Here is an 11,520-nt window from a genome sequence, read left to right as displayed (position 1 = left end):
AGGCCTCAAAAGCAAAGGAGGAGGCGGCAGCGCCAGCGGCGGTGGCTGAGGCCGGGCCGAGGCCGTGGGACGGCCCGCAGGAGCCTGAGAATGCGGGCCTGTCGTGGGCGCCTGCTGTTGAGTACTTGGATGTTGGGCGGCTTGCTGCGAATGATGAGGCTGACCCTTCCCAAGACCAGGGTGTTGCACAAGAGGAGGCTTACCACGATGCAAAGGAACGCGCCGCCGGCAGGGGCAGGGGCAGCGGCAGCGGCAGGGGCAGGGGCAGCAGTGGCGGCGACGTCGGCGTCGGCAGCGGCGGCGTGGAGGTTCGTGATGCGACGGCTGCGCTGGCGGCCAGCTTGCTTCGGATCCAGGGGTCACGCGCAGCGGCGCGGCATGTTGCCTGGTCGCTCGACCCGACGTACACGCTGCTGCTCGACCCTGCAGAGGCAGCGGCGGCGACAGCGCACGGGCAGCGGCTGCCGGGGCTCCCAGGCATGCTTGTCGATACGCCGCTGGCGCGCATGGGCGCGGATCAAGGCGCAGCGGGCGGGTTCAGCCAAGAGGAGGAGGCAGGAGAGGACCCGGACGCTCAGGTGGAACCAGTGTTGAAGGCAGCAGATGGTGGCATCGACGGCAGTGGCAGCGTGACGAGTCTGTTGGCAGAGAGGTCGAGACGCCGGCGGCTGCGCGAGGGCCGGCATGCAGCCGGCGCGAAGCTTGCGCCAAGCAGCGAGCTGCTGCCGCCGGCGCTCGACCCTCCAATGTTTGAAGCAACGCGGAGCGGCGGCGCGTTGGTGGCGCCCAACCTCGGCGGCACCGTGCGGCCCGCGCTGGTCGGATCGGACGGCAGAGGCGGCGCCGACATGGACACCACCTCCCGCGCCGACGCTCGTGCGCGGCGCCTGTCGGAGTTCCGCATCCCCGACCCCGCGTCGGCGGCCTTCAAGCTCTTCTCCTCCTTTGCCTCCGCCGCCACCCACGCGGCCGCTCGGGCCACCGAGCAGGCCCCAAGCGCGGGCGCCCCTGCGCCGCCGCCGCGGACGCCGCGGCGCACGCGACCGCCCGTTGTGGAAAAGGGCGTCCTGTTCATCCCTGAGGGCACTTACGTGCTCAAGAAAAAGCTGGACATCCGGCGCCAGGGCCTGGTCATCCGCGGCGCCGGCGTCAACAAGACGACGATCTACATCCCCGTGTCCCTGACGGACGCTTACGGCAACGACTGGGGGGAGGGGGGCAACCAGGGCGTCTCCCAGTACTCCCACTCCGCCGGGTTCATCAACTTCTTTGGTTGGGATCCGATGGGGCCGTGGAACGCTCTGGCAAACGTCATGCGGCCGGCGAAGCGCGGGGACACGCGGCTGTACGTGGACAAGGCGGCGGCGATGGCGCCCAAGGTCGGGCAGTGGGTGCGGTTCGTGATGGATGGAGACCTGAAGGGGCTGCTGACAGACATGAACGACGGTGGGTTCGTGGCTGGGGGCGTGTGGGGTCGTTTGGTCAAGGAGAAGAGGCGGGCAACATGTGCATGCTCAGAGGAGCAGTGGTGACCAGCGGCGTGTGCGCTGCAGATCCCCAACCCTCCACCAAAAGCCCTCACAAAAAACCAGCTCCCAGTGCAACTGAGGGATCCCCAATCCTTCTAATGCTGGCCCCCCACACCCCTCACTCCCACCCGCGCAGGCTTCATGTGCCCTGGCCCCGGCCAGATGACGTCCAACGCCATGGGCAAGGCGTACCGCCTGCTCACCCGCGTCACCGCGGTCGGCCCTGACTACGTTGACATCGAGCGGCCCCTGACAGCCAACGCCAGCCTGAGGTGGGCGCCCAGGTTTCACGCGTTCCAGCCGCAGATCAGCGGCAACGGGATCGAGCACCTAACGATCCAGTTCAAGTGGGACACCTACAAGGGGCATCTGAAGGTGGGGGCGCGGATGCGGGCGTCGCCGTTTGTGGTGTGAGGTCGCTTGGTGGCTGGACCGATACTATTCGACGCCTGGGTCAGGAGGGATGCGCGCGGCCGCACCCAGCAGCATGCAAGGCCCAATTCAGGTTCACCAGGCACTGTTTGCCATGTTTAAGCGAGCAAAGCGCTTGACGCGCCAGCGTTTTGCCGGTGGGCCTTGCTGCCGCTGCTCGTGTTCCATGCTGTTTTCATGCTGCAGCGGCTCTGTGATTGCGCAGCATCAACCTTGCCGGCAGCCGTCCCCGCATTTGCCAACTCCCTGTAAATCTGTGTCTTGCAGGAGGACGGCTACAACGCGCTGCACTTCAACCAGCTGGCAAACAGCTGGGTACGCAACGTGCGCATCGTCGACGCAGATGCAGGTGAGGGCCCCCGTGGTGTGTGATGTATCAGCAAGCTTTAGTAGACGGTGGCAATCAGGCCGCCAGAGCTCTGCAAGTGTGCTTTTGGGACACTAGGAACAAAGCGTGTCATGTCGACAGGTGACAAGGGTCTGTGGTTCATGCTGACCCTGGAATCCCTGATTGTGGCCGCTGGCGTTACAACCGGCCCTCTCCAGATGTCTTTACTCAGTTTGACCCGTTGCCTGGTGGCCAAACAACCCCTATGCGCACCTTCTCGCCCCACGCAGGCATCTACTTCTGGGGTGCGCAGCACTGCACAGTCACAGACCTCGAAATATCCTACACCAAGCCGCGATACACGCCTGCGTGCGCGTGCGGCCGCCAGAACGGCCACCGCGGCGTGTGGATGGAGCGGGGCAGCGATAACCTGCTGACGCGGTTCAGGGTGGGGTCGCCCCTGGTCCACGACGTCACGCTGTCTTGGACCGAGATGCACACAGTGATCTCCGAGGGTTGGGGCGCAGATCTCAATGTAGACCACCACAGGAACTCGCCCTATGGTGAGCACGGCTTCCAGCGTGCGTGGGCAACAAGGTTGGTGCATGTTCTAGAGCTTGCACCCAAGAGTTGATGACGAGACGCTCCGAGCTGAGCAGGCACTTCCCACAGCGATGCTGCTGACAATTTTCTTTTTTTCCAAAACGCCTCGTGTGCGCAGCCAACCTTATCACGGCGCTTAATCACGGCCGCGGCGGGCGACCTTGGGAGAGCAGCGGCGCCGGAAGCTATGGAGCCCACGCGGCCGCGCTGACCACCTTTTGGGGTTCAACTGCACAGCTCGGGTTTTACTACCCACCCCCAGATGGCACCAAGCGCAGCCCAGGTGGGGCGTGTCATTCAGCGTGCGTGTCGCTGTTCCACACAAGCTGTGGAGTCATTGCCTGAATTATGGTTGTTTGATGTAGAGCCTGGCGGCATCAGCTGGCACAGCAGCAACCGTGTCAGTGGGCAGTGTTTCAGGGGGCCGCATTGAGGCACATGCTTGCAAGGGCTTCACAACTGTGGCAAAGCCCTGGGTGGCACAACAAAAATGTGGGCAATCCCACAGAACCAACAGGGCCCACCACGTGCGGGCGCTGCAGGGCTGTTCGGGCCCACGATCAACTTCCTGTGGAAGTCGCACGACTCCATGCCCAGCGTTTACAACTGGTGGAGCGAGCCGCTGCTGCCGCGGCTGTGGCCCCGAAACCTGCATGACGCCATGCAGCGCTCAAGAAAGACGCGGCTGTCGGCGGCCGCTGCGGTGGCGGCAGCTGCGGACGGCCGGAGGTGATGCTGCAGCTGCGGCAGCGGCCGGTCGAGGGAGACCGCGGAAACACCGCAGCCTTCAGGCTTGTGCTCGCGGATCACCTGGGCGCTTTTGAGGAAGACAAGCGTTGTGTGTCCATATTGTACATGCCTTAAGCCCATCAAGTCGCTTGTTGCACTCATACCATCATAATCATGCATTACACCACCTGCCCGTATCACCATCTGGCACTTGCAGCGGCGACAAGCAGCTTGCCGAGCACCGCCCGCCCCGTGGGTGGCAGCTCGTGCACCCTGCACTGTAATTGCGCAACCAAAGCAACTGCGTAGCCATGACTGAGTGCAGTCAATGTGGTAAAAATAACAGCTGTGAGCAGCGCCCCCTGAGCGCCCACGGTGGGCTTGCTCTTACCATTTCGGAACTGAAACCAGCGCGCAGTGCACAACGCATTGCAGCAGCGGGGCTCAAAACATCAAAGCATAGCCACTGGAAGATTGAGAGCCAACACACGGCTGGAAGAATGGGCTATTGGTTCCTTATTGTTGAGGCAACGCGACTGTCCTCCCAAATGCATCAGCAGCAAGGCCAGTGTGCACGATGCCACTCTGCTTGTAAAGGGCCATGCCTGCTGCTTCCACATGTCATTTGCTTGAGAGTTTGATGCTCCGGCATTGTGCTGCCCTACTCAGCCGTATCACAGGCAGAGTAGCAGCACGCGCCGCTCGCGCTGTCGGGTCGAGCACATTTCACACCCCCCTTCAGCAGGACTGCCATGTTGTCACCCTGTGGGAGCAAGCTAACGGAGCACTCTGAGAGATTTTTTTCTGCCAAAAGTGCATGTTATTACGCTGTCGGCGCATACAAGCAACACTCACGAGGGCCATGCACACACGATCGCAGCCAACGTAGCAGTAACAGATCGCACCACGGGGCGCGCAACGCACTGTTTCAAGGGCCTCATAGCGTCTGCAATTTCTCGAAGCGCCCGCCCTCACGGAAGGATTTGGAGGAGACACCACCCAAAAGGAAGCGGGTGACACGGCCCCTCAACGGCCACAAGTGGGGGAGCTTGCCGTGCACGAGCTGGATAGCGCTGTGCAGCATCTTGTGTCGCCGTTCTTCACGCGCGCCTCAGGCCCTGCTCGATTATCGGTGCTCGGGCGTCTCGTGCTCAGCCAGTCGCGCACGGGAGCCCAGCATGGTGCTCTCCTCTGCCTTTAGCTGCGTGGACCCCGCCCTGGTTGACGACCCAGAGGACGAGAGCTTCTCAGATTGCTCGTCGAGTGGTGGCAAGGGGGCACCCCTCAGGAGCTCGCGGTCTGAGCCAATCCCTCGCTCGGTGAGGCGGCTTGCCTGATGGTTGCGATACGATGTCACCCAGGGCCACCGCGGTTCCGCGGCACGCCGACGCCTCCGCCACACGGGGGCACAGAAAGGGGACCGCCCCGCCACTATCAGCGGCAGCCGCATGCCTGCCAATCGGCAGCCGTGGGCTTCGCACTCAGCAGCAGCTGTATTTATCTGCCACTGTAGGTATTGCAGGGAATGTTGCAGGGCGTCCTGCGGCTTCTTGATAGCTCGCTGCCGCTGATATGGCGCATCCCGCCGCACCTGGCGCACGGCGGCACAGAAACCCCACCTGCGTCATGCAAGCGCTGCGCGCGGCGTCCTGCCCACCCTTAAAAACCAGCACCTCAGGGATAGATCCACTGACTATGCTGCACACGTCATCAACACCCGCACTCAACCACATAATCGCGCAGGCCGATCAGGAGGATGTGTGCTGGATCTGCCTGGACCCAGCCGGCGCGCACGGCACCCTTGAGCGCCCCTGCGCCTGCCCCCGCAGCGTGCACGCAATGTGCCTGGCGCGCTGGCAGCTGCACTCAGCTGGGAGAGAGTGAGCACAGCTAGCGCCGCGCGGGGCCGCGGCGCTCGCAGAGCAGTGGGGCTGCTGGGCAGGACGGCGGACGCGCCAACCGCAGCTGCGATCGCGCCAGCTGGTTGCCCTTGCGCGGGTCAGGCGGCCTCCAGCTAGCTCTCGACCCTTCGGTTGCGTCCTACACCACAGCAGTCAGTCTGAGGCGCACCCTCCACTGGCCAACTGCTGCCCCCACCCGCGCTCTTGATTCTGGTGCCCGCAGTGAGGAGCGGGTCTGCCGCTTCTGCCACACCGAGCTGCGGGATTGGAAGCCCGTCATGACTCAGGCGACGGGCGCCAAGGTCGTGACACCGTGAGTGCGGCTGGTGGCTGCGGGCCAGGGGCTGCGGGCAGGGCGGGGCGGGCAGCACAGCAGTGGGGGGGCACAGCAGCGGAGGGGGTACAGCAGCGGAGGGGTATCTTGGCCCAGCTTTCTCGGCATTAGGCAGGGATCTGCTGCATTGATATGTCTTGTCAAGCAGTGACCGCTTGCTTACAAGCAGGTGAAGGCTCATGCACCTGACAGAAAACAACTATGCATCACAACACCGAGTCATCATCCACCGCAACCTCACCGTGACCGGCCCCGATACAGTTACATGCGCGTGTCTTTTGGCGGCAAGACGTACAAGGTACAGGTGCAGCCTGGCCCGGAGGGCGCGGCCGCGTTTGAGCGCCAGATCCGCAGCCTTCTGCAGCTCCCTGAGGGCCTGGAGTTCGACGTCATCTTTCATTGCAGGGCGCCCGGCACAGGTGGGCGCCCTGTTGATGAGCTGCGTTTGCTCGTGCGGCACGTTTGCATGCATGTGTATGTGTGTGTGTGTGTGTGTGTGTGTGTGTGTGTGTGTGTGTGTGTGTGTGTGTGTGTGTGTGTGTGTGTGTGCGCGCGTGCGGTTGCATTTGTGAACGTGGAGGCGTGCTACATCTCTGCAGGTGCCCAAGGAGTTTTCATGGCAGCTAGATGCCGCCAGGTTGCTAGGGACACACACACACACACACACACCCCTGCCGCGCGTGTGCACACACACATGCCCACAAACACACACACAAACTCGTGCGTCGCCCCGCCAGGCGACAAGCTGCAGCTGCAGGGCCTCAACGCCTTTGACGCCGCGGTGCACTGCGCCTCCCTCAGCAACAAGACCCCCTCCAGCAGCCAAGCCGCCGCCGCCGGCGACCGCAAGGCACCCAGGAAAGCCGCGGGCGCCTTCGGCCGGCTGCTCGCCGCCCTCGGCTGCCGCACCGGCGCGGACGACGCGCAGCCCGGCGCGGCGTGATGCGCGGGCCCACGCGCGTGCAGTACGGGCCGCGAGGGCGGGGGCTGCTGGACAGCAGCGGCCCCACACGCTTGAGAACTGCACAAGAGCACAGCAGCCGCACCGGCGAGGTTGTGCGCCGTTTCATACTCAACACATGCATCGACTTCTGAACGATGCGGTCTGGTTTGTGCCGGACCGCGCGTCCCGCATGCAATCTCGGGTGCTGGGGATCCGGCGCAGCGCCCCGCCGAGCGGCGCGCGTGGTGGTGCCGCCGCGAGTCGCCCGCGGGACGCCACACTTATACATGCATCGCCAGGCCTTAGATTTCCTGTACAAGGTTGCTCCTGCATGGAGGCTCGGCACGTGAACCCACTTCACCCGCGCCTTTGGCTATCGTCACACTATGGATTTGGTCCGACCTCGGCCCCTCTGCCTGGCCGGACAATTACCCTGTTGTTTTTGGGCAGCACGCACCCAGCGCAGGGGCCGCGAGGGAGGCTGCTGGCGGCAGTTGCGCTGCAACCTCTTGCCTAGGCCCGCGGGCATATGGCCCAGACAAGTCCGCGCATCGGCCACGACGCCGTCTGCAGGGCGAAGCCGGGGTCAGGCCGCGTCCACACGCCTTGTCCACATCACAGCGCAGGCACGCCCAGTATGCCACTCACATGACGCCATTTAAATTGCCTGGGCGTCTGCCTGTGAGCGCATGCGTGCACCACCTGCGCATACCACACGCCCCCTCCAACGGAGGTGTTGCAAGGGGCGCCCTGCGTGCGCCCCACCCGCAGTCAATGAACCCGTGGGTTTTCGGCCAGCACTGCCGCTAGCCGGCCCGTGCACCAGCGCACCACCCAACTGCTTCCTCCTTCTCATGATGGCGGCGGACGTCTCTCTTTTACGTGTGTTGGGCGCATGTGCGGGGCACACGCACAAGCAAGACAGCCTCATGAATGAAAAGGATATAGGTGCGAGGATTGAGGCGCGCTAGCGATGCACATGACGCGATCGCGCGCACAGCTTCTCCAATGATGCGACGCGAAAACCTGCACATGCTTTATCTGCACAGCAGCTGTTCCACCTTCGCTGCAAGGCACCTTCTCCTTGATCAGCGTGTACAAAGTGTAAGCTTTCCTTTTCAACAAATGCACAAGTGCAGTGCATACATGATCCAGGAACTGTTGGCAGGAGACAGAGATACTTTGCCCCTGAAACAAACGGCATGTTGTTGACAGATGAATTTTGAGGCCTCGTCAGTGTGGCGGCTCCATATGCGGATGATATTCCACAATCTGGATGTTTGGCAGGGTGCTGTAGTGCTAACCCACAGTAGGATCGGCACGACGGCCGAGGTTCGCAAGGGGAGGGAATGGGCGGTGTGGTGTGTGTCATCAGTGTGGTTACGCAAGTGTATGAATCTCTCTTTGCGTGCTTGTGGGTCGATAACATCTTTGATATGGTTGGTTTCCTGGTGTCAATCATCACAGCATGGAAGGAGTGTTCATTTGTTCAAACTCGTAGGTGGCGGCATGAGTCGCCCCTGCGGCGCAGCAGCTGTCACCACAAAGCCGACGTCTAATCCATTTTTCTGGAAACAAGTAAAGATCTATCCGCTATCGCACGATAGCCTGCGGGCAACACCCGTCCAAGAGCGGCTCGGGAACCCGTGGAATGGGATTGCAAAAATCGCGTCGCCATCAGGGCCATGCAATCAACACGATATAAGCAATCATTAAACTTGTATTTGAGCATAGTTAGTGTCTCGGAGGAAGGTTTTGTACATGGAGCAGCCTGGAATGGCCACGTCTGCGCCGAGCAGGCACTAGAAGGCGGTAAATGGCGTCAAAATCCGTCGCACTAGGAACAAGACTTGCTATGGACACCCTGATAGAGGACACACGCGACGGGGACCTGCCATCGCTGCCCCTGGACGCTCTCCAGGTCGGCAGGGAAGCCCAGGGTCCGCATGATGCATGCGACTTGTATAGAGGACTCATTTGTGCCTTTGGTGATGGCCCGTTTCTCCTGCACTCATCGCAGCGGTGATCTCATCGAGCCGGGATGCTTGGTACCCGCCAATGCACCCGCCCGCAGCACGTTTTATCCCACGCCCTGGACGTCCGCACAGTGCGCACGTCTCGCTTGGTTTCCAAGGCGTGGCATGCGGCCGTTCATGGGGCGGCGGCAGTGGTGGAGTGCTCCATTCCAGGAAGCGCCCCGGCTGCCGCGGACCGCAAGTTGGCGCACCTGCGTGCAGTGGCTCCTTGCCTGACAGAGCTGCGGTTGAACATCGGCCCTGATGCTGTGCCAGAACTCCTGGTCTCCTTGATGCAAGGCGTGGCTGAGTTCAAGAGCCTGGGGTGCGCGGACTGGGCGGGGTGCTAGCAAGCACCCGGGAGGGTCCCTCTGCCAGGGTGTTGTAATTAATTCACCTGCCCTGTGAATCGCGAAGGATATAAGGGCTCTGTGTATGGCACGTGTTGCGGGCACCCCAGTCAAGAAGTATCTGGCGGTGTCTACAGAGCAACAGCCCCGTTTGACACGCTCCCACCCAAACATCCGCCCAGCCCAAACCTGTGCCAAACACGCGGCCCCCTCGCCCCGTCGCCGCCGCAGCACCCTCGAGCTGCGCTTCAGCGACGTCCTGGAGCTCAACCCCGCCGCCGCCGCCGCCCTCGCCGGCCCCGGGGCGCGCCTGGCCGCGCTGCGGCTCATCAACGTCAGCGCCCCCGAGGGCCTCGACCTGCGGCTGCTCGCCGCCGCGCTGGCGCCGCTCCGCGCGCTGACGCTCGTCCAGCGCAGCAAGGTCGCGCCGCTGCTGGCCGGGGACGCGGCGCTCGAGGCGCTCGCGGGCATGAGCGGCCTCGAAGAGCTGGAGCTGCAGGGCCGCATGTGCGGCGTCGGGGACGGGGGGCTGCTCGCGCTGCGGCGGCTGACGCGGCTGAGGCGGCTGGTGGTGGGTTGGGTGCCGTGGCAGAGCCAGATCTCACAGGTATGCGTCAGCGGAGGGGGGCATAGGACCCCGGGAGCTGCACGATGCTGCAAAGCAGTGGCGAGTGCTTGTCCCTTCCCAAGCATGTTGAAACTGTGACCTCCACGCCACCATGCGCTTCAAAGTGGCGACTGCATGGTGCACGGCAACGTTGCGTTGCGTTGCGGTTCATGAACCTCCTTTTTGCTGCACTTTTCAGGGGGCTGCGCTGCAGCTGCTGTCCGGGCTGCCCCTCCTCCAGAGTCTTAAGTTGAGCGGGGCGGAGCTGCTCCTGCCGACGGGGCTGCTGGCGAGCACCGCCGCGCCGCAAGCTCCCGGGGCCAACCCCGCTGCCGTTGCGCCCCCAGCGCCGGCCGGCTATGGGGAGGCGGCGCCCCAGCCGGCCCAGCCGGGCCAGCCGCAGATGTTGCCGGTGGGCGGCGCCGTTGCCGCCGCCGCAGCGACGGCATCTGGGCGGGCACCGCTGAGGAGCATGGCGAGCGCGCCAGTCATGGGGGCCTCCCTGCGCCCCCGTTGCGCCGCTGCCGGCGCCGGCGCCGCCGCCGGCGCGCATCTCGACAGGCTCGCAGGCGCGCCCGACGACGCCCCGCAGCTCGGCGGCGCGGCGTGGGCCGCGCTGGCGCACGTGGCCGACCTGCGGCTGCGCTTCAACTGCTGTGGCACGAGCGTGGAGAGGACGCTGCTTGCGCTGGGGCCGAGGCTGCGGGCGCGGCTGGCGGGGCTGACCTGGTCGTACGGGAAGCTTGGGGGCCCAGGCTACCTCCGCCTGCTGAGCTCCTGCACGAGCCTCAGGTGCGGCCCTGTTGGTGTGACTTTGGCTTGCTCAGGTATGAGGCAGCACTTCAAAAGCGCAGTGGCGGATTGCAGCTCAATGCTAGCACCTCCAGCCTGCGTTGCTGCGCTGGCCAGCGTGCAGGCCAGGCCCCTCGTGCCCCCTGAGGCCGCATGGCGGCCGACAGCTTGTCGCGCGGTGCAGCTAGATGCCTGAGCAGCTGCAGGGCCGTGAAGGATGTGTTGGCCGGCCTTTCCTTCTTATCATCAGAGTCAACCTGATTGCCCCTTGCAACCCGTAATGTGACCTGTCATCCCCAACACACCCAATACTCACAAACAGGCCGCTCTACCCTGCCCCTCCATCCCCCTTTTTAACCTTTACCCGACCCCACCCCTCCATCCCCACTCTGCGCGTGCCCCTGCTCCCGACCTCCTCGCCGCCCCCCGACCCTGCAGGTCCCTCAAGATATCAATGTGGTACCAGGACCCCCACGCGGCCCCATCCCTCTGGGACCTGTCGGCGCTGTCATCCCTCCACAACCTGGAGACCCTGGTGTTCGACAAGCGGCCGCCGTTCCAGACCGCCCTGCCCGCGCAGCAGGCGTCCGTATCCTGCCCAGTGACGCCATCCGCGCTGCGCGCCGCCGCCGCGGCCTGGCCGCGGCTGCGGAAGCTGCGCCTCGGCCTGGCGCGCGGGGACTTTGGGGACAGCGCGCTCGAGCAGCTGCCGCGGTTCACGGGCCTGGAGTCGCTGACGCTGCACGTGTACGAGGCGGCGTGGTGTGCCGCGCCCTGCGTGCTGCCGCTGGACCTGGCGCACCTGCCGCCGAGCCTCGAAGCCTTGGACCTGCTACACGTGGAGCTCAGGGCGGCGTCCAAGGCAGGCGGCAGCGGCGGCGGTTGCAGCAGCGTGGCAGCTGCCGTGGCGTCGGCAGCGTCGCACAGCAGCGGCGACAGCGGCGGCGGTGGCGGGGC

The 11,520-nt window shown here is 64.3% G+C and overlaps 3 protein-coding genes across 3 annotated transcripts in view; all 3 read left to right on the top strand.

Moving 5' to 3' along the window:
* Positions 1-746: 746 nt before the first annotated feature.
* MNEG_0913 (band 7 protein) lies at positions 747-3,625 on the top strand (the record flags this gene model as incomplete). The annotated part of the gene is made up of 6 exons (XM_014050607.1): positions 747-1,446; positions 1,666-1,904; positions 2,229-2,310; positions 2,580-2,852; positions 3,011-3,175; positions 3,435-3,625. The coding sequence occupies 6 exons, from the start codon at positions 747-749 to the stop codon at positions 3,623-3,625; spliced, it is 1,650 nt and encodes a 549-aa protein (XP_013906061.1).
* A 1,174-nt stretch (positions 3,626-4,799) lies between these two features.
* On the top strand, positions 4,800-6,799 carry MNEG_0912 (hypothetical protein; the record flags this gene model as incomplete). Its single annotated transcript, XM_014050606.1, has 5 exons — positions 4,800-4,940; positions 5,365-5,501; positions 5,746-5,835; positions 6,118-6,275; positions 6,594-6,799. The coding sequence occupies 5 exons, from the start codon at positions 4,800-4,802 to the stop codon at positions 6,797-6,799; spliced, it is 732 nt and encodes a 243-aa protein (XP_013906060.1).
* Positions 6,800-9,107: 2,308 nt separating this feature from the next.
* Positions 9,108-11,520, top strand: part of MNEG_0911 (hypothetical protein) — a gene marked incomplete at both ends in the record, with an annotated part of 5,017 nt that continues 2,604 nt past the window's right edge. Inside the window, 4 exons of the mRNA XM_014050605.1 lie at positions 9,108-9,139; positions 9,396-9,771; positions 9,971-10,563; positions 11,002-11,310. Coding sequence (XP_013906059.1) covers positions 9,108-9,139; positions 9,396-9,771; positions 9,971-10,563; positions 11,002-11,310 — 1,310 coding nt within the window. The remainder of the gene's footprint in view (positions 9,140-9,395; positions 9,772-9,970; positions 10,564-11,001; positions 11,311-11,520) is intronic.

This window comes from Monoraphidium neglectum, assembly GCF_000611645.1.
Source record: "Monoraphidium neglectum strain SAG 48.87 unplaced genomic scaffold scaffold00083, whole genome shotgun sequence".
Taxonomy (NCBI): domain Eukaryota; kingdom Viridiplantae; phylum Chlorophyta; class Chlorophyceae; order Sphaeropleales; family Selenastraceae; genus Monoraphidium; species Monoraphidium neglectum.
Note: the sequence above shows the minus strand (reverse complement) of the source record. Positions and strands in the feature narration are given on the sequence as shown.